The sequence below is a fragment of the Phyllostomus discolor genome, chromosome 8 (assembly GCF_004126475.2).
Source record: "Phyllostomus discolor isolate MPI-MPIP mPhyDis1 chromosome 8, mPhyDis1.pri.v3, whole genome shotgun sequence".
Taxonomy (NCBI): domain Eukaryota; kingdom Metazoa; phylum Chordata; class Mammalia; order Chiroptera; family Phyllostomidae; genus Phyllostomus; species Phyllostomus discolor.
The window spans coordinates 77,642,146-77,663,515 of NC_040910.2; the positions used below are offsets into that span (position 1 = coordinate 77,642,146).

Here is a 21,370-nt window from a genome sequence, read left to right on the forward strand (position 1 = left end):
CCAACTTACTTAGGTATTACTACCACATTATTATCACCCTCAGTCTAAAAATATGGAAACTGAGGCACACAAAAACCCTTAAGTTAAATCAGCGTCACACAGCAGTTAAGTGGTGGAGCTGGGCCTCAAACTCAGGCAACACCGTCCTAGACAGCATGCTCTTGACCATCACACTGGTGACGGTTTACATTTACACGGGGCTTACTACATACCAGGTCCTGCGTTAAACATTTTCCAAAAGATTATTCCATGTAATCTCTACACCACCAGGTGAGGTATAATCATCTCTGTCATACAGAAAACAGGTTTACAGCCCTGGCTGGTGTGGCTCAGTGGACTGAGGTTCAGCATGTGAAACAAAAGGTCACCAGTTTGATTCCCAGTCAGGGCACAAGCCTGGGTTGCGGGCCAGGTTCCCGGCTGAGGCATGCAAGAGGCAATCAACGGATGTTTGTCTTGCATATCAGTGTTTATCTCCCTCTTTATCCCTCCCTTCACATCTCTCTAAAATAAATGAATAAATGAATAAAATCTAAAAAAGAAAGAAAGAAAAGAAGGAAAGAAAGGAAGTAGGTTTATAGAAGTGTTAAGGGCACAAAATAACAAGCAGCCTACAGACTGGATCCAAACCCAGGTTCCTCTGATTCAGAGCCAAGCTCTCACCCGTCCCTCGGAACAGAGTCCCAGCCCATCTAACTTAACTAGCATTTATGAAATAGGCCTGGAAAACTGCCTAGTCCAGTCACCTTTTTTTAGAGATGAGCAGCTGCAGCCTGAGCAGCTTAGGAGTTATAAGATGGAGTAAGGTAACTTTGGCCCTAGAAGGAACTGGGCTCCATTCTAGTTCTGTCCTTTACTAGCTGTGTGACTTGGGCAAGTGACTCAAGCTTCCTAGACTTACTACTATAGCAGCAGTCCCCAACCTTTTGGGCACCAGAGACTGGTTTCATGGAAGACAATTTTTCCACAGACTGGCGGGGGCGGTGGGTGGGGGAGGTAGGTGGGGGATGGTTTTGAGATAACTCAAGCCCGTTACATTCAAGCTCACCTCCTGCTCTGAAGCCCCGTTCCTGACAGGCCTGGACCAGTACCTGTCCATGGCCTGGAGGTTGGGGGCCCCTGACTATAGGATGGAAATAATAATACTTAGTCTCATGGGACTGAACTGATTAAAATATATGTATAGTCTATGCTCCTACTAAACACTTGGCATTACAAAACCATCTCATTACAATTAGGTGACCCCAATGTACAGATCGATAGTTTCAAACTTTCGTTTATAAGTCTTTTTTTATGATTTGAAATAAATAACGATGTAAGTGATGAGTCTTTACCTTAGAGGATGGCCTACAAATTTAATTAATAGAGACCTGGGAAAATTACACTGCACTTCTGGAATTTTTCTGAGCGTCACACTCATTCCAAATGTGCAAAAATCCCCCAAGGAAATCACATTTTTCAGAGGCCTAGGCAGTCAGAGGTTTAAGCCCTGCCACCCTCACAAATGAAGTTAATATACTACTAGATAATGGACAAAATTAATTCCCATGGTTTTTAATTCTAGTATCCTTTTCACTATGTTAGTAATTTCAAAATTTTGCGTGTGGAACAATGGGCTGTGCTGGAACGGCCTGTCAAGTTCCTTTGCACAAACATCAAGATTGGTCACGCACACTTGGCTTCACTCACTTTGTGTGGGGAGGTCTTATATTTGGTTGCCATGGCTGGTTGTTTAGCAGGATATGCCTATGTGGCCAGTCTTCTTGAGAGCCTCAAAGCTTGAAGTCTCAAACCTTGAGACTCAAATGAACCTCTTCAAGGGAAAATGTTCCACTTACGTTTTGGTGGTTTTCTATGAGAGAGTGGGGGCAGGGGGGAACACTCCTACAAAGCCTCAGACAAGGAAGGGCACCAAAAGCCTATGCTAGACCTCTCTAGAGTCTGTTGATACATATATTCTTCTTGCTGCTTTTGCTCTGTATTCTCTAAAATCTTAGCCATGAGTATCATCTGCTATTCTTCTGTATGAATATAAGTCAGGTACGTACGTATCTGTATCAGTCAGGATAAACCAGATAATGCTGCAGCACCAAACATTTCAGCAACTTAAAATAACTGTCATTTATTTCTCACTCTAGTACATGTCCACTGAGCTGATTAGGAGCTCCGCTCTGTGTCTCCCTCTCTCTAGCACCCTCGCAGACAGGGCAGTCACCATGTGGAACACTGGGCTCTGCAATAGCAGAGGGAAAGGAGAGCTCTGGTGGGTCTCCTATCAGTATGAAATGCTCTGGTCAAGAAGTTTCACACATCACTTCCATTCAAATTCATTGAATAGAACTAAGCAGATAGTCCTCCCCAATTACAAGGAAACCAGTAATGTAATCCTACCTACCATGTTTCCGGAAAGCAAGAGGGAACCCCAAAATTTAGTTTACAGTCCTAATGACTAGCAGTCCATTAGCTGGGGCGGGCCTCGTTGGCCAGGTTTGAATATCAGCCTTTTTCTGCATTGCCCGCCTTCAGGAAACAACATACTCCCATCAGGAAGAGGGGAACACAATGGCCAATCCTCAACTGCCAGGCTGGTGGACAGGGCAGTAAGCTGGAAGGGCACACACCAACATCTCCCTGAGGCATGTGAAGTTAGAAACAGCTTCAGGGAGAAAAACCCACCACAGCTCTTGAATGTGTCTTATCAATGGGATCTCCTGGCCCAAAAACAGAGGAGAAGGGTGGGGGAGGGGGAGGGAGAGATTAAGATAAAGGCAAAGAAGACAGCAAGGAGGGAAAACGAAAAAGGACTTTAAATGCGTAGAGACCCCAACAGTCTGCTCAGCTATTCTAATCCCATAAAATGTACAATAATTATTTTATTTGTTTAATGAATACAATATGTCAGCACTGTGCTAGGGGCAGGGATACTAGAATTAAAAGAAGTGGTCCCCTTCTAACTCACACACACACACTTTACAGGCTTAGACTCCCATGCGGGTAGCAAAGAAGAAAACCATTTTCTAATTGCTCAAATGACTGAATGTACAAAATTCAGGGGAGGACTACAGAGCCAGTTTTCCAAAAGCCATTCATAATCCCCTTCCCCTGAACACTCTACACCAGAGGCTGAAGAGCTAAAATTTCTGATTGGCCAGCGCTCTGGGCAGCTAATGACCATGTGACCCAGTATTGGCCAATAGTATGAAAACAGCAGTTGCTAGGTAGGGCTTAGGAGGAAAATTTTTTAAAGGGACAGCCAGCCAGTATGATCACTGCAGTCTAATGAGACTAAGGGCTAGAGCAATTACTGTGTTTTTAATTTGGAAGACAACCAGGAGCTAGGGGAGAAAGGTTAGAGGCAGAACGATTGGTTACTGCAGTGGTTTAGATTAGAGGCAATGGAATGAATGTCTAAATATTCATGATCATTTATTAAGCACCTTCTGTATCCCAGGCACTATGACATTCTGGGGCTACAAAGACAAAAAAAGACACAGGTCAGCACAAGGGCCCCTCTCACCATGCCAACTATAACCCCATGGCAGGAACTAGGGGTGCTCATGGAAACTCAAGTATGGGACATTGTGCCCCCTGCCCCATGTCCAGAAAACACAAACAGGGTAAGATGGGACCAGAGGAAGGAAGGCAGCCCCATCCGGCACCAATACCACCGCGATGATGGAAAAGCAACTGAAGAAGTGCATGGTCCTTTTGCTCACATATCCCACCCAAGCCAGCCCTGCTGTTTCCCAACATGTGGTCTGGTTATTTTAAACCACTGCACGTGGCAAATCAGAAAAGGAAGTGGCACGGTTGTGAGAGAAGCCCAGGCTCAAAAAACAGCCCCTCTCACCTGATGAAAGTGGTCTCGAATTAGAGTGGTAGTGGCTGCACAACTCTGTGGATACCTCATGACCGCACACTTTATTTATTTTACTGCTACTATTTCACTTCTCACCCAAGGATATGTTTACTGATTTTTAGAGAGAGGGGAAGGAAGGGAGAGAGAGAAACACAGATCATTGCCTCCTGTATGTTCCTGGACCGGGGATGAAACTTGCAACCTAGGTATGTGTCAACTGGGAATCGAACCTCAAACCTTTTGGTGTGCGAGAACCACGCTCCAGCCACCTGAGCCACCCAGCCAGGGTGCAAACATACACTTTAAAAGGGTGCAGTTTATAATATATGAATTATCTCTTAATAAAATTAACTAATTAATTTTTAAAATAGGAAGGAAAAATAACCTTGGTACTAAGCTCTAAACAAATTTGGGTTTGTAGTTAACTGGTCAGAGTCTTAGTTCCCTCATCTGCAAAATAAGATTAGGTAGTCCCGGCCAAGTGGCTCAGTTGGTTGAAGCGTGGTCCTGCACACCAAAGGTTGCAGGTTCGATCCTCAGTTGGGGCACATACAGGAGGCAATTCATCAGTGTTTCTCACACCAATGTTCCTTTCTCTTTCTCTCCCCCCTTCCTCTCTCTCTAAAATCAACAAAAAATCTCAGGTGAGGATTAAAAAATTACAAGAACAGTACCTTCAAGTTAGAACAGAACAGAAAACTGTTCTGAGTATTAAAATGGGATAATGCAGGTTAAACACTTAACATAGTGCCTAGCAGATAGGAGAAGCTAAATATATTCTAGTTCCTTTTCTCCTAAGTGCCAATAAAAATTGTTAAACAATCCTTTTCTCAGCAGCTTCAAGATGTTGGCACAAGCCCTCGGCACCCTCCCCTCAGTGTTGTCTCAGGCAGACCAGAGCGGGGATCCGACGGGAGGACAGGAACGCGAGCCCAAGGCGCCGCCGCTCACTGCGGAGACTGCAAATCCGCTCTGCGGCTGCGCAGTGCTGAGACAAGAGGGAGCCGTGTGGCGTAAACACAGCTACAGAGACAGCATGGTAAAGAAAGTCAGGTAGGCACAGAGATTTCTGCTTCTGACTCTAGTTTGGTAAATAAACAGAGTCCAGCTTCCAAAACAGTCACATCTACCCCAACGCTTGGGCAAGTCTTTGTGGCTACGATGCAGCCCTGATGTTTAGAGATACCCCATGCCCCCTCTCCCCGCTATGATTCCTCAAAACAAGAATGAACCCAAAACAAACCTTACACAACCAGAACTGTCCGGCACGGTACCAAGCCAGGGAATTTATAGTTCCAAAATCGACCAGCACTTATGAAGTGCCTACGATGTGCCCAGCCCCGAGAAAGACACTGTTGTGAGGGAGACAGAAGCACAAGCCGTGTTCCTCGTGCCTCGCTCTCCAGGAGCCAGCTCGCCTCTTCGTTTGAGAGCAACTCTTCACAGTAAATACATAAAAGGCATCGTGCCTTGCACAGAGCAGTGGTTCAGTTGTTATTTGTTCACTGGGTCAATGCACTACTAGATGGCACAACAATAAGACAATTGTGTGAGTGTGAGGCTCACTCTAAGAACCATAAGATAGGTTGGAGTAGTTGGAAAACGCTTGTGCCAGAGGTTGCTAGTTGCCTACCCAACATCGATGCTTCCATTTTTCCTTGTAACAGAGCCCCTATTTTATACAGGTGGCGATATGCCCAGATAAAATACTACATTTCCCAGCCTCCCGTGTAGCTAGAGGTAGCTAATGAAATCTAAAGAGAAATTGGTAAGAAAGACTTTGTGCCTTAAAAGGCAGACCAACTGCTGCCACTCACTTCCTTTCTTCTAATTCTCATCTGAACCATGAATGTGATGACTGGCTTTCCAGCAGCTATTTTAGACCATGAGGTGGCCTTGAGACAGAAAAGCAGAAAGACAAAAGAAGCCTGAACTTTTGATGGTGTTGGACTGCTTACTTCTGGAGTTCTTTTATACGAGGGATAAATAAACCTCTACCCTGTTTAAGCCACTTTTTGGGCTTTTTGTCTTATGCAGAAAATCCATATCTTAACCAATAAAAGTTTCCATTAAAAATCTAGGCCTTAAAGGAGAGAGGCTGGCTTTGTGACTGGGCAAATGGAGGTAGGAGGACATCTCAAATGCCAGAGAGAGCACAGGAACAGACACTGGCAGGAGCGAGCGCTGGCTGAAAGCGAGTGGTAGAGAGTAGCAGAGGAGAAGCCAGAGAATGGTTTTGCAGACGTTGCGGGAGACAGGGCTTGACTGGGGAAGGACCAGGGACCAGAAAGTAACAAAAATGGAGCAACTCGCCTCTGGACCTGGAGGAAGGCAAGAAAGGAACGACAGAGGCAAACGAAGAGGCCTGGGGAACTTCGTTACATAAAGAGATTGAATATGAGCTGTGTCTTGGTTCAGCTGAGTGAAAGTCCCTGTACTAGGACAGTAACAATAACACCATCTGAGACTCATTAAACACTTACATGCCCGCCTGTGTGTCATGCCACTCTGAACACATTATCTCACTGAGGCTTCACAACAAGCCTTTGGCACAGCCCTACTGTTAGTTATCACCCCTACTAAGGACCCTGGGGCTTAGAGAAAGTTGCTAACTTGTCCAGTGTAAGCTTCACAACCCTGCAAGCTGGGGAACATCATGCCCAGTTTTCAGGTGCAGAGAGTGTTTGTACCATTATCTCAAAGCCAGGAAAATGGATGAAGATCCTAACTTTAAAACATAAAGGTCGCCCTGGCTGGCGTAGCTCAGTGGATTCAGCGCGGGCTGGGAACCAAAGTGTCCCAGGTTCAATTCCCAGCCAGGGCACATTCCTGGGTTGCAGGCCAGAACCCCCAGCAACTGCACATTGATGTTTCTCCCCCTCTCTCTCTCTCTCTCTCTCTCTCTCTCTCTCTCTCTCTCTCTCTCTCTCTCTCTCCTTCCATTCCCTCTCTAAAAATAAATAAATAAAAATCTTAAAAAAAAAACCATAAAGGTCCAGAGGCAAATATAGAGCCGCCTTGTGACTAGTCTCTTAATAAGAAGAAAAATGGACTAGAGGAGTAAAAAAGTTTTCAGGCTGGCTGTAGAGGAGGAAGAAATTGTTAAACTGCCCACATCCTCTGACTGATTAGTAAAGCATTCATGAGATGCAGACAGCTCTAAGGTGGTGGGGTGAGGGGAGGAGGGAGGCCAGCACTGAAGAACCAAGCAAACAGTGACACCATGTCAATTCTGATTATAAATGAATGACAGCCAGCCACCAGCTCATGTGTCTCAAATAGTTTTTTAATGTCTCGCCACAACGGGGAAAATTACTCTATCACAGCCAAGGCTGAAAATTCAATACTTTATATTATTCAAACACATCCACTGGGCACAAGGAACTTTTTTTTCTGGAGCAAAAATCTCACTATCAACCCTGGCTGGCGTAGCTCAGTGGATTGAGCACGGGCTGGGAACCAAAGTGTCCCAGGTTCGATTCCCAGCCAGGGTACATTCCTGGGTTGCAGGCCATAACCCCCAGCAACCGCACATTGATGTTTCTCTCTCTATCTCCCTCCCTTCCCTCTCTAAAAATAAATAAATAAAATCTTTTAAAAAAATCTCACTAGTCACTAACAGGAAGTGGGAAAAAACCACCAGGTTACGAATGAAATAGGTAACATGAGTATCTAGCAGGAAGAACATTTCCCATGAAGATTAAAAATAAAAAGTCTTCACTGGCAGCTTGGATGAATCTGATGGCAGGGCCTCCCATGCTAAGAAATGCAGAACTCCACAGCTGGCGCAGGACAGCAGTATGTGCCAGAAGTGAAAAGTGTCAGCTTTGTAAGGCTGACCCAAGTTCAAATGCTGGCTCCATTATCAGCCGTCTGATTCTGGATAAATGTCTTTACCTGTCCAAGCCTCAGCACCTTCACCTGTAAAATGGGACTAACCATTTACACCCACCGAGCTGGCTGTGAGACCAAATGCGGTGGTCTGCAGCTCCTGTTACTATGGCTTTGGCAGAACTCACATCTTTAGTCTTCTCTGCTTAAAATCCCAGGAAAGAAAGGCCATTGGATATGATGGAAAATGCCCAGATCTGGCTGGTAGGCCCTGCCTTCAGGGTCACGAACATGTGACCACAGGTCACTCTTAGTGCCCCAGGGTCTTCATCTGTCTGGAGAGAGGCAGGATTAGATGAACTCTAAGATGTCTTTCTGTTCTAGGCTCTTGAATGTGACTGAAGTTCTAAATAACAATTCTTAGTTGCCTATTTCAGGCTTTGACAAGTTACCTGCTGGGACCTTGTTTCTTTATCTAAAAACCTATGACATCTACCCCAGGAACCAAAGAGCCAGTGAGAACCATAAAGGCAGGTCATGAACTTACGCAGTCTCAACCTTTCACACAGAGGTACGAAGTAAGACCTCAATACATCCTTGTGGAGTGGGATGAATGAATGAATTTTAAGGGTTAGCAAAAATAGAAACTGCTTCTTTTCCACTGAGCAAAGTTTAATGCAAGGAGAAAATACTGCCAATTTAAAATGTTAACGATAACTACTTTATCATCTGAACTAAAACCAGAATACCAGATGAATAGTTACTACCAGTTGAAAGGATGCCTAATGCTGAAAGCCACCTTCAGGCTTTGCTGGAAGTGCGCACTTTGGTCCACAAAGAGCGCATGCGTGGCGGAGGGGACGCGGCAGGCTGCAGAAGCACGGCGGCATGAAAAGTAGAACACCGGGACCTCCCTCTGTGGGTACACAGCTGTGGCTGCTCAAGAGTGGCCGCTGAGGAGGGGAGGGCTAAATTCCAGCAGGTGTTTGCTCGCCTGAGAGGCCAAATCCACCCCGAAACCCCATGTGTGGACAGCAACCCTGATGGTTGACCTCAGCAGCAAATGGACTGGTCTTCTGGGGACTTTACTGATAATGAAAATGATAATAATGTACATACAGACAGACACTACACATGTATGCACTTAATGGGAACTATGTGCCAGGTGCTTTGCTAAACTCTTTAAATATTTTATTGTATTTAATCTTAGCTATCCTGAGATGTAGGTGCTATTATTTGAACCTACAGGCTCAGGAGTCAGACTGCCTGGATTCAAATCCTAAGTGCTGCTTATAAGCTAGGTGACCTTGGGCAGGGTTATTGAAACTCTGTGGACCTCAAGGTTTTCAAAAGTACGATGGAAATAATCATGGTGCCCATCTCATAAATCTGTTATGCGGTATAAATGAGTTAATATGTGCAAAATGCTCGGAACAGAAGCCGGCACCAAGTTAAGTGTTGGATCACAAAGGTCTGTGGCTTACCTGCAGTCTCACACCCGGGGAGGGCAGAACCAGGACACGCACAGGTGGACTTCACAGCATACATGCCCCAACACAGCCGATGCCAGCTGCGCAGCCCCCATACCCCACCCCATTTACACCACCACTCTCACTCACGGCAATGTGGCCTGGTCTTTCTCGGTACCAACCAAGGCTACAAGGAGCTAAAAGGAAGATACTAAAAATATATAGGCATTCTTCCCTGGCTGGTGTGGCTCAGTGGATCGAGTGCCAGCCTATGAACAAAACATTGCCAGTTTGATTGCCAGTGAGGGCACATGCCTGGGTTTCAGGCCAGGCCCCCATTTGGGGGTGTGCAAGAGGCAACTGATTGATGTATCTTTCACACATTGATGTTTCTCTCCCTTTCTTCCTCTCTCTCTAAAAATAAATAAATAAAATAAAAGATTTTATGTCCTTTCACTAAAAAATAAAATTAAAAATAGGCATTCCAACTAATTTAAATTCTGATTTGGCCACTCTGCGTAGAAAAACACCCCAAATGCATTGTGGTGTATGGGTACCTGCCCTCATCTAAGGGAAAACAACCCTTTTCCGGGGTGGGGAGTAGCTCTGCCTCAAGGCCTTCTCAGAAGAGGTCTCATGTGCTCTCTTCTCTCCTTGAGACTGAGAGGCAGGCAAGGCCTGAACTGCCCAATAAACCTGACCTTCAGTTAGGGATGTCTGAATACAGAAAATGTGCATGATCGCTGGGAGAGAGGGAGAAATAACCCCAGGGCCAATCCAGCAAGAGAGCCTCAGGAGCCAGCATGACCACTCTGCCCCGGGTCCTGCCCTACTGCCTGGAAGGTACCAGAAAGAGCCAGAGCCTTCCTAGGAAAACCACATGCAGCATAGAAACCCAGAGCACCTATGATTCAGAATGGTCTGGGAGTGGCAAGCATGAACTCAAAGAAAACAACCTGTAGTCACGGCTGGTGAACACTGTGGGTAAATCTGCTGTGTGCCAGGACCTGTTCGAAGTCCTTCAGAAATAACATTCCGTTTACTTCTCATATCAACAGTATGAGGTAAGCAGTGTTTGTCGGCCTCATTTTACAGATGAGAAAACTGAGACATAGAAAATTCAAATAACTTCTCCCAAGATCACACAAGAGGTCTAGCTTCAGAGCCCATGGTCTTTGTCAGCATTTTCAAAGCTTTTTGTCCAGCCCACACCAAGAAATACATTCTATGTCAGGACCCAGTTATACACCTACACATGTATACACAATTGAAACAAAGTTTTCAGAAAGAAAAATACTCACCATGACCATGTGTGGTGCACTCTGATGTTTTCTATTCTATTCCACCCATTTAAAAAATATATACCATTCAACAAATATGTATGGAACACCTAACATGTTAGATACTGTTCTAGGCTCTGGGGCAATGTCAGTGAATGAAAGAGACAAAAATCCTTGCCCTCTTGGAGCTTGCATTTTATTGCAAAGAAGGATGAATAAGATCCACATGCAAACCTGTAGCATCTGAGGTGGCAATTTGGTGAGCGCAGTGGATGGAGAAAAATAAAGCAGGGATGGCCAAGCGAGGCCTGGCAATACTTTCATTCCTCACCCCATGACTTCAGCGGGCTGTCACCCGTAGTGTGAAACCTCTGCCCTTAATCCTTCCGCTCTAGTGCCTCTTTGTATACCCAAAGTCTCTTTCTCCTAGTGTGTGCCAAGGTGCAACGTGTATGTGACTGTGTGCACATGTGCACACATACATGTATAGGAGCACACAGATATGCATGTGTGCATGCATGCATGCATGTGCATGTCCACCCCCATTCACTTCCTCACTGGGGGGGGTTTGGAGCCAGAGGCAGGGCCTCCACATGCAACTGTGCAGGGGCTCCCCACAAAGCTTGCCCTGCAGAAAGGTCCTGGAATGGGGCCCGGAACACAGCCCAGGCACCCTTAGCCAAAGCCATGAGTGCCAGCCGTGTGCCCTGGCTGCAGTCTTCAGTCCAGAGGAAGGAGAACTTTTTTCATCACTGATCCACCCAGAGGGGCCACCTTCTGTAGCTGTAGGGTCAAGGGAATGCTAGTTCCTACTCTGCATCAAGGTGCACTCTGTGCTAGAGTGCTCTTAAGAAGAGGGGAGACAGCATGCAGAAATAAAAGTCAATCCCTGGGGGAAACCCAATGCAATGGGCACACCTGGCAGGGTGATTGATGTGGGTCTGAGGGGGGTGGGATTGGAGACAGCTCTGAAGCAGCTCTGGACCACTGGAGTAGCCTCCATTGAGGGCATTTGAAACTTGCCACTAGAGTGCAATCTTTAGACTCTTCCTTTGAGTTAAAGGGACACATAAAAAATGTTACTAGCTTGGGCAGCAAAAGCATGACCTATGGGAAAAGTAGCCAATCACTGCTAATGAATAAGTGTAATTGATCACAACAGATGACTTGATGGACCTTCCAAATGTGCTTTTAGCAAAGTAGACCATTTTTCATTCAAATGCAAACCTACCCAGATAAGATCTAATAATGGAGATTTTGGAACAATCCCAGCATCAGTAATTTTTTTTTCTTCCTTCACTTAGCAGGAAGGCATCTGAAGTTCCTGGTCACAGCATGAGCCAGAGACACCAATTTATACTTTCCCTATGGCCGAGAGGACCCTGACAGTCCCTGAGGCAGCAAAGGAGCAGTCACAGGCCACGCCGCATCCCTATCTTTTCCTCCTCCCCACCCTATGAGGAGCTAGGTGGCTGGGAGACATTTATTCAAGAAATACTTATTGAGCACTTATTCAATTCTATGTGCAAGGCACCATGCGGACCACTACAAGGGGATGCAAAATGGCCAAGACCAGGTGCTGTCCTCAGAGGGGAGGGCAGATATGAGGGAAAACAGCAAAAGACAGGAGGTCCAAGTGGAGGTATCAGCTCACTCCAACCAATCAATCTTTCTGAGCTTCAGCTTCCTCCTTTATCAAATGAAGGCACCGCACTAGACATGATCACTGGGCACTGGGCCAGCCTGAAGGCTCCATGATTCTAAACCCTTCCCTTCCCACTCTGGCTCCTAGGCTCCTGGAAGCTGACAGATACAGTGCAGCGTCCTGGGAAGAGGGCCAGTCAGCAAAGGCAGGGGACACTAAGGATTATGTACCTTTCCCAGAGTGGGAACCTGTTCCAATTTGTTCTGTTCACAGATACAGGCTGGAGAAGATGAGAGATAAGTTCAAAAAATTAAGTGGCAGATTCAGACTTCCACATCAAGGAACCTGGGGGAAACGCGAGACACCGGAGTTTGTGCAGAGGATACTATCAGTGCAGCACAAAGGAACCTGGCCAACCTGTGGAGGGGAGGGGGGGGGGGGTGGGAGAGGTGAGAGTGGACGATGTTGCAATAGTCAGAGCAGAAAGGCTAAGGCCTTAAGTGAAAGATTCCTCCCCGGGTCTGGCCAAGCACCATCCCATCACCCCCTGCCATCGCCGTAAAGCTTGTTTTCCAGAACTCGCCCAAGTCGAAATCACTTCGCACCACATTTTTCCTTTCCTTTCTTTTTTTTTTTTTAAGTTCCACAAGTGGCTTCAAGGTAAACAAGTAAATTTTATCTCCTTTTTTTCCCCAGGAGGCTGAGGTTAAACTGGACCAAAAAGGAATGCCTGGGATGGGGTGCAGGAGGTGATCAGCAGCTGCCGGGGGTGCTCGAAACGGGGATCGAGAGAGAGAGAGAGAGAGAGAGAGAAAGGGGGGAGGGGGGGGAGGTGCGCCTACCTGCAGAGGAGCCGTCCTCGTGGTCCGAGCTGTTGTGGCTGCAGTCACTGCCCCTTTCCGGCGAGCTGTGGCTGGGCGAGTCCCGCTCGGGCACCCGAAGGAACCTCTTGCGCCGCCACGGCGGAAGGTGCTCTCGGGCCCCGCGCCGGGAGGGCTCGTCCGTAGCTGTGGGCGAGCCCCGCCCGTCCTTGGCCTCCGACTCCAGCTGCTCCAGGTCGCGGCTGCGACGCTGCTGCCGCCAGCCCCCCGGGATCAGGTGCATCCAGCGATGGGGGCTGCTCGACCGTGCCGGCTTTTCGGCCTCTTCGCGGGTCCCGAGCCGGCAGGGGGCCACGAGCAAGTGGCCTAGGACGAATTTCTCGTTTAAATCCACCATCTCGAAGTCGTGGTCACTGCTGTCACCCCCATCGTCCGCGCCCGAGGCGTCCGGCTCGCCCTCCTCTGAGCCCCGCCCCGCGCGGGTCCCAGAGGACGGCTCCTCTCTCGGGGCTCTGGGAACTGTGCCATCGTGGCCGGGGGGCGCACAGTCCTCCCGGGACCTGAAGAGGATGCGAGGCTGCAGCAGCTGCTGGTGGATGGCTGCGGTCAAGCTGCGCACGGTGCCCCCCGCCCCCGCCGCCACCGGCCAGGTCGGAAGGTCCAGGCACACGTACGGAGGCGTCTCGGCCCTGGCGGACCCGTCCCGCTCAGGGCGCTCCGGGGGCCCGGGGAGGTGTCCGCCGCAGCCCGCTGCGCCCTCCTTGCGCGGTGGCGGCGCCCGCTCCGGCTCTGGCTCCGCCGGCGCCGGCTCCTCAGCCGAAGCTCCCGCGCCGCAGCCGTCTCCGCCCTCCAGGCGCCCGCAGCCCAGGTCCCGCTTCTCCCCGGCCAGGGCCGACTGCAGGTAGGAGACTTTAAACTTCTCCTCCGCCAACACCTGTTGCAGCCGCCTCAGGTTAACTTTGCAGCTCTCCAGCTCCTGCTCCATGTCCAGCACCGAGTCTAGCCGCATGGCTGGCGCCTCCTGCCCGGGAAACTCGGCCTGCCAGTGGCGCTCAAAGTCCTGCGGGTCCCACATGCCGGGCGCCCCTTCAGGCCTCCGGGGCCCGGCTCCTCCGCGCAGCCGGCTGGGGTCGCGCCCGGCTCTCTCCGGAAGCCCGCGCTGGCGCGGTCGCCTGCTCTTCACTTCAGCCCCAGAAGAGAATAAGAGAAAAAATAAAGTTTTTCCCCTTCCGCCCTCGTGTCTTTTTTTTTTTCCTCGCCCTCCTTCTGGTTTTCGCCTCCCTGACGTAAGCGTCTGCCCGCAGCGGAGGCGGGCGCCTGGGGGCCCTGGGCCCGCCCGGGGCAGGACGCACGCAGCCTGCGGTCTGCAGCCCCTGCCTCCGGGCCGACCGCCCCGCGGGCTCGGGCGCGGGGACAGTCGCGCCGGGGGCGGAGCCTCGGTGGCGCGGGGCCAGGCCCTGCAGGAGCGCCTTGGAGCTGCGCCAGCGGCGGGAGAGGGGGAGAAGGGGAGAGGGCCGCGGCAGGGCGGGCCTTTCGCGCTGTCCACCCAGAGGCGCCGGCGACCCCTGGAGCTGGCCGCCCTGGGCCGGGCTTTGCACCTCCGTGGCCAGCCTGGCTGCGCAGCTTCAGCCGCAGCGCGGGCTCCCTGCACCCGAGCGCGGGACCGCGCGGGCCGAGGAGGCGGGAGCCCCAGCGAGGGAGCGCGCAGGGGCTCCTGGGCCCCCAGCCTACCTTCCGCCGCCCGGCTCTCCGCTGCCCAGAAGGTCCAGGGTCCAGGCGGCGCCCTGGACCAAGAAGAAAAGGTGGAGGGAAGGCGATGTGGCGTGGCAGGTGTCGAAAGGAGCTGTGTCCTAACCACGGAGTTGTCCTTCGCTGGGATTTATTGAGTCCCTTGAACAAACTTGATCAAAATTACACAGCTATTTAATCCAAAACTGGGATAACACTTTATTGTTGTTGTTGTTTTTAAGTCATTTTAAAGTGTTCTCTCCACCGTGCCCTACAGGTTTTCCGGAAAGAGATAGGCAAGGGCTGCAGTTCCAATTTGGCTTTGCTTAGTCTCCCCTGTGACTGCAAAGCTGGGGGGACTCCCCAGTGACCAAAGAAACCAGGGCTGCAGGGGCCTAGACACCTGGGTGTCCACAAGGACCCTCCACTCCTCTGTGTGGCCTGAACAATTCCTCTAGGGAGGAAAAGAAAGGAGAAGCTTGGGGCGAGAGCCTGGACTGGCCCTTGGGCTGGGGTGGCTGGGGACTCCCGCTTCTCCCTCCCCTCCGCTCCTGGCGGCACCACATTTGTGGAGGGTCTCCCCGCTGTCCCGTAGAGAGATGTCCTGATAAGTTTTCTGGTGCCTGCTGAAAGGCGGGGGCCTTAACGGTGATGCACATTTCCTTTATTTTAAGAATGAGGAAATTGATCCTCTACGACAGCAATTTTCAATCCTCGAGCCGCCACAAACCAGTGTGCTGCAAGAATTTTTGAAACAGGCGATGCGAAACTCGTCAGGGGCACTGCCCTCTTTTCCCTTAGACTGTCAAATTTAAACATGACAATGACCAACACAGCAGTAGTTGTCCTCTGTAAATGAATCAAAATTATACCTGTTTTTTTTGTCAGGTCAGCAAACTATATTTTTGGTGCGCCACATAATTTTAGTAATTAGCTTATGTGTACCATGAGATGAAAAAGGTTGGAAATCGGTGCTCTGAGAGACTAAGTAACTCGACAGCTGGAAATCCTCCCTGTCCTCAAAGCCCCTTGGGGACTGGAGCTCAACTCTGAGAACTTCTCTCTCCAGCCCCCTGCCAGTCGCCTCTCCCCTGGACCATCTGAACAGACCCTCCTGCTCCCCCTTGCTTTTCAATCCCTTTCACTCTATCCCTCAGAACTTGCTATGGGGAAGCTAATTCTTCTTTAAATGCATATATTTTTATGTTATTGATTTTAGAGAGAAAGGGAGTGGGAGAGTTGTTGTTCCACCCATTTATGCATTCATTGGCCGATTCCTGTATGTGCCCTGACCTGGGGTCAGACCCGCAACCTTGGGGTATGGATGGACGATGTTCTAACCACTCGAGTACCCAGCCAGGGCTACCAGGAAGATAATTCTTAACCACACAAATGAGGCAGTGCCACGCTTTTGCTCAGAAAACCCTTCAGTGTCTCCTCCTCATGGAGCCCAGACTCAGCTGCATGACACAGGAGGTCCTCCCACATTTGATCTCCTCCGTCCCAGAGCTTTAGCTGTGCCAACTCCACGCCGTACCCAAAGATGTCTCCCTCTTCATGGGTGCCTTTTCCTCTTCCTTGGAACTCCTGTCCCTACACATGGGCACACATCCCTGCTGCCCAGGGGACTCCAATCCTCCTTCAAGGCCCAGCTAAAGGATCCCCACTCGGAGAAGCTGTTTCTGGCGTCTCCCCTTCCTTGTGTCACCACTACATCTTGGACATGTCTTCATTGTTGCCCTGGTTCCACTTTATTATAAGCATTAGTGGCATCTTTTGTTTCCCCTGCTTTCAGAACCTTTCAGGGGTAGAGACTGTGTCTTTTCTACTTTCGTATCCCTGCCGCTTCTCGCAGAGTTATGGAGGTAACTGCACACTGTTGAATGGAGGTGAGTGAGTGAATGGACGGATGAAGGAATACCCACCTTTCTGTTCCTATGTGGCATCTCCAGCTGTGAATCACTGGAGGCCAGGAGCAAATGTGCCTCCCACAGCAGCTTCCCAGCTCCGGGATTTCCTTGCTTGACAAAGTCTGTGTTTGCTCATTTTCCCAATACGCCTTCTTCCTCCAAAAGAAAATTTCTTTGGTGTGCCACTGGCATGACTCACCACAGAGCTTGTCTTTGTCCCCAGCTGCTATGGGGGAATGAATGTGTTTTAAAATATGTTGATTGAGTCTGTGTGATTTCTCCATGCTTTACCTAGTTCCTCAAGTGTTTTCTCTCACTTTAGTTTCATATTTTTTAAATTATTTTATTTATTTATTTTTAGAGAGAGGGAGAAAGAGAGGAAGAGAAACATCAATGTGCGAGACAAACATCGATAGGCTTAGCTTCCTATTTTGAAGAGACTGTCCCTTCCTCCCTGGAGGCCACCACAGCCTCCTTTGCCCACTGAGGAGGACCGAGGCGATGCCAGTGCCCACAGCAGCCAGTGCAGGAGTATTTCATCAAATGACGTCCACAAGCATCTTGGCCGCTGTTAGGATTTCAGAGTGAGAAAGGTAGCATAGTAGGGATGGCTGACCCCAGTCAATGGCATATTGATTGGAAGATGTTTCCATCCGTACATTTAAACGCACAGTGAAAAAAAAAAACTATGTTACTATAAGCATCAATTTCTGAATTTGTAGGTTCCCTGGGAGGTTAGTCTCAACTCTGTCCTTTAATTAAAGCGGCAATATGATTCCCTTTTGGTATAAGAAAGTTGTTACCAATACCACTAATTTTCTCCACGAGGACCAATAGAGCTGGAAGTGCCCGTATACATCTTCTGTAAACAGATCCCAGGAGCAGCCTTCATGGTCTCTAGCTGGGGGGCAGCTCGGCTTTATTACTTGGCTGTGGGTCATCATGGGGGCAGGGGGAGAACGGCTGACATTTATTGAGTCCCCAACTTCTAATTGCCATATATCTTTGATCTCATCTAATTCCTCACAACAACCCTGTAAAGAAGACATTGCTGTTGCCATTTCTGAGGGAGAGAGAAACGGAAGATCAGAGAGGTTAAAGGTCATACAGTCAATCTTCTAGATTCTAAAGTCCAGTACCTTTGTGAGGATTTGGCCCGGGCGCGTCTTCCTTAGTGTTTACTTATTCAATAAATGCTTGGTGAGCACCTACTAGGTGCCAGAACCTGGCAAATAAAGTTTCAACTTTGTAATCTGGCATCTCAGGCTCTTCACAGTGGATCCCCTGACCCCAGCCTATGTTTCCAAGCCCATTTCCTGAATGCCTTCTGCTTGCTGAACCCATTCAGCCCCTACTCTGAGTCACCTTCTGAGCAGATGCCTTTTGTGTCCCCTGCCACCTCCCTTTGGCCCATCTCGATTCCCCCTGCAGCTGCAGTGGACAGTTCCCAGGGGCTGTTAGGGTCTCACCTCAAGCACGCACCCCTGCTACGCTCCACTCTACTGTCGTAGGGCTTTTCTCAGAGTCACAAAGCTCTCAAGGGTATCCCAGATGGAAGCTTCTGTGGGGGAAATTATTCCCGGGGGCATTTCATGGCCAGTGGGATCGGGAGTTGGTTAATAACTCCCAGGCGCGTGCCTTTGGAAGGCATCTCTGAGGCTCACTCTGCTCAGTGGTCTCCAACAGGAACGAGCCCCAGCCCGGTTGTTCATAGCGGGAATCAATCCAGAGTGAGCTCTCTGTTTGCTTTCCCTCCTTCCCTGTCTCCCTCACTCCTGCTCCCAGGATAATCTCCCAAAATACACGTGCCAGGTCCTGGGCCAGTTCCTGCTTCCCCCCTCTGGCTCCCTCACCAGGACACCCTCCACCTCTCCATGTCCTCTCTGATGCAGACACATAAGGTCCTTCATCATTCCCCGTTCCTCCTTGGTCTTCCGTTGCCACTCTGCTTCCTACTTTACCTGGAGAGATCCCTTTCTGGGCCTTGGCCAGTGGCTCAGTGGGATGGAGCGTTGCCCCAGTACACCAGAAGGTGATGGGTTTGACCCCTAGTCAGGGTTGCAGGTTCAATCCCCTGCTGGGGCACATACCCTGGTCTGAGTGTGTAGTGGAGGCAAGGCGGCAGCCCATGTTTCATCAATGTTTGTCTCTCACATTGATGTTTCTCTGTCTATCTGTCTCTCTCTCTCCCCCTCCCTCCCTTCCTCTCTCTCTAAAATCAATGAACATATCCTGAGTGAGGATTAAAAAAAAGAAAGAGATCCGTTTTTTGCCTGTCAAAGCCCAGCTTACCTGTGACTTTCTCTTTGAAGCCTTCTCTTCCCCAAGTCCAGATGGCATGCTTCTCTGCAGAGGGACTTATTTGCTTTGGTTCCAGCGCTGCTCCTAAAACACTGTAAGTAATTCTGCAGCTTTCTGAGGAAATCCTGGTTCTGGCCAGCTCGTGTCTCTTATTCCCCCAACTGCCCCAGCTCCTAACCCAGTGCCAAACAGCGCCTACTGCATGTCCATTGAGTGAGTGAATGAATGATGAATGAGTGAATGATTAGTACTGCACCTGGACCCTTTACTCCTTAACCTCATGCCATCTTTTTTCCTTTTTTAAAATCCTCACCTGAGGATAATGCTTATTGTGTTTATTATTGACTTTAGAGAAAGAGGAATGGAGGGAGAGGTATTGATATGAGAGAAATATCGATCCATCGCCTCCTGTACATGCCCGAGCCAGGGATCGAACCTGCAGCCTAGACACGTGTCCTGACTGGAATCAAACACACAACCTTTTAGTGTATGGGATGTCTCTCCAACCAACTGAGTCACTGGCCAGGGCAACTTTCTGCCATCTTAGAGCAGGACCACCTTTACCCAAGGAAGAGTGAGACCATACCTCTGAGGTCATGCTGCCAGGAGTTCTGCTTAAAAAAAAAATTCCTTTGGACAACCTGTCCAGAGCAACCTGTATGGAAATAGAAAAATTGACCAACCATCATTCACACTTCAGTGTGACCTGCCTTCTCCCCGGCTTCCTTCAAGGTTGTCTGAGGCGAGGGCGGAAGGGCCGGGAGTCTGGACCAGAGCGGAGAATGGAAACAGTGCAGGCAGGAGGAGCAGGGTAACCTGGAAAGGACTGGGCAGGCGTGGGACCTGCGATTTTGAGCACAGAAGGTATGAATGTGATAAAAAAGAAGGCCCCTCGCCTTGAGTACCTTTTCCACCAGGCTTGCTTCCTGGAATGCAAGTTCTCCTGACTACAAATTAGAATGACCTGGAGTTATTAAGACGACCCAGTCTTGGATGGCCTCCAACACCAATTCATTCAGACTGTCAGGAATGGGGCCTCATAGCAGTGTTAAGTAATTTTTGGCTTTATTGAGGTATAATACAATAAATTCATTTATTTAAAATGCAGTTTGATAAATGTTAACCGTTGCAGACAGGCGTGTGGTCTTCACAGCAGACAAGCTGTGAACAGCCCACCACCCCGAACAGCTCGCTCCTGCCCCTCCACAGCCAGCCCCTCTTCCTGACTCCCAGTCCCAACCAACCAGCGTTTTCTGTAATTTCTGCCATTATAGTTTGTTTTTTCTAGAATGTTACATGAACAAGTACAATCTTTGGTGTTGGAGTGAGTGCTGAAACTTAACATAACGTTTCGCTTTTCCCCTATGTCACAAGTGGCAAACACGAGGCCTGAGGACTGAATCCCAACCTCCACCTTGTTTTATCCGGCCCAGTGCCTTGTTTCTGCCTCAAGGCAGCACTGAGCTCTCGCTGAACTGTTAAGGAGTAGTTACATTCATACGGTCCTAAAATCACATTCGGCCCTTTAAAGGCAATCACAAGGCTGATGTGGCCTGCGATGAAAATGAGTTTGCTAAGCGAAACAAGACAGTCAGTGAAAGACAAATACCATATGATCTCACCTTTAGCAGGAACCTAAATAACCAAACAAAGAAACAAGCAAAATATAACCAAAGACACTGAAATAGAGGCCAGGCTGACAGTGCCCACAGAAGAGGGTAGAGGGAATTTAAGGGGACAGTAGGAAGGGCTCACAGGAACAAACTTAAAGGACACATGGTCATAAACTAAGGGGAGGGTGGTAATGGGAGGGAAGTGGGGAGGGGTGGGAGAGGGGACTGGATTGGGAGTAAAAGGGAGAAAACTGTATTTGAACAATGATTAAAATAAAAAAAAAAAGAAAATGAGTTTGACACCCTGACCTGTGTTATTCGCATTTACATTTTCTCCCTTCCTTCCTCCTCCTCCAGCGTCCAGAAGTGTTTCAATGTACTTTATCACATGCAACCCTCGTCACAGTGTTGTAGCAGATTGTCACCACTTGACAGACAAATAAATTCCGGTGTGATGAGCTTGACAGGGTTGTAAAGGTAACATAGTTCATTTTTATTGCTGAGTAGGATTCTATGCTATGAATATGCCCCTATTTGTTTATCCACACTCAAGTCGATGGACATTTGGGTCTTAGTGTGGACAGAACTTTTCATTTCTGTCAAAAACTTCATAGGAACAGGATTGTTAGGTTGTATGACAACTGTATGTTTAACATCAGAGGACACTGCTACACAATGTTTTCCAAAGTGGCGGGACCACTTTCCACCACTACCAGCAAGGTATGAGTTCCATGTTCTACATCCTAATCAACACTTGGTGTTGTCAGCCTTTTCATTTTAGCCATTTTAGAGGGTGAGTAATGGGATCTCGTTGGGGTTTTGATTTACATTTCCCTGATGACTAGTGATATATATCAACTTTTCATGTGTTTATGGGCCATTTATGCATCTTTTTTGTGAAGTGTCGGCGCAA

The 21,370-nt window shown here is 48.8% G+C and overlaps 2 protein-coding genes across 2 annotated transcripts in view; one reads left to right on the forward strand and one right to left on the reverse strand.

The window, feature by feature from the left end:
• The window catches only part of ABR (ABR activator of RhoGEF and GTPase), a 172,800-nt gene extending 158,665 nt beyond the window's left edge, over window positions 1-14,135 (reverse strand). Inside the window, exon 1 of the mRNA XM_028519029.2 lies at window positions 12,927-14,135. Coding sequence (XP_028374830.2) covers window positions 12,927-13,980 — 1,054 coding nt within the window. The 5' untranslated portion in view covers window positions 13,981-14,135. The remainder of the gene's footprint in view (window positions 1-12,926) is intronic.
• On the forward strand, window positions 13,979-15,129 carry LOC118502344 (dapper homolog 3-like). The gene is made up of 2 exons (XM_036034517.1): window positions 13,979-14,735; window positions 14,911-15,129. Exons 1-2 carry the CDS (start codon window positions 13,979-13,981, stop codon window positions 14,961-14,963), a joined length of 810 nt encoding a protein of 269 aa, XP_035890410.1. The 3' UTR covers window positions 14,964-15,129.
• Window positions 15,130-21,370: the final 6,241 nt, after the last annotated feature.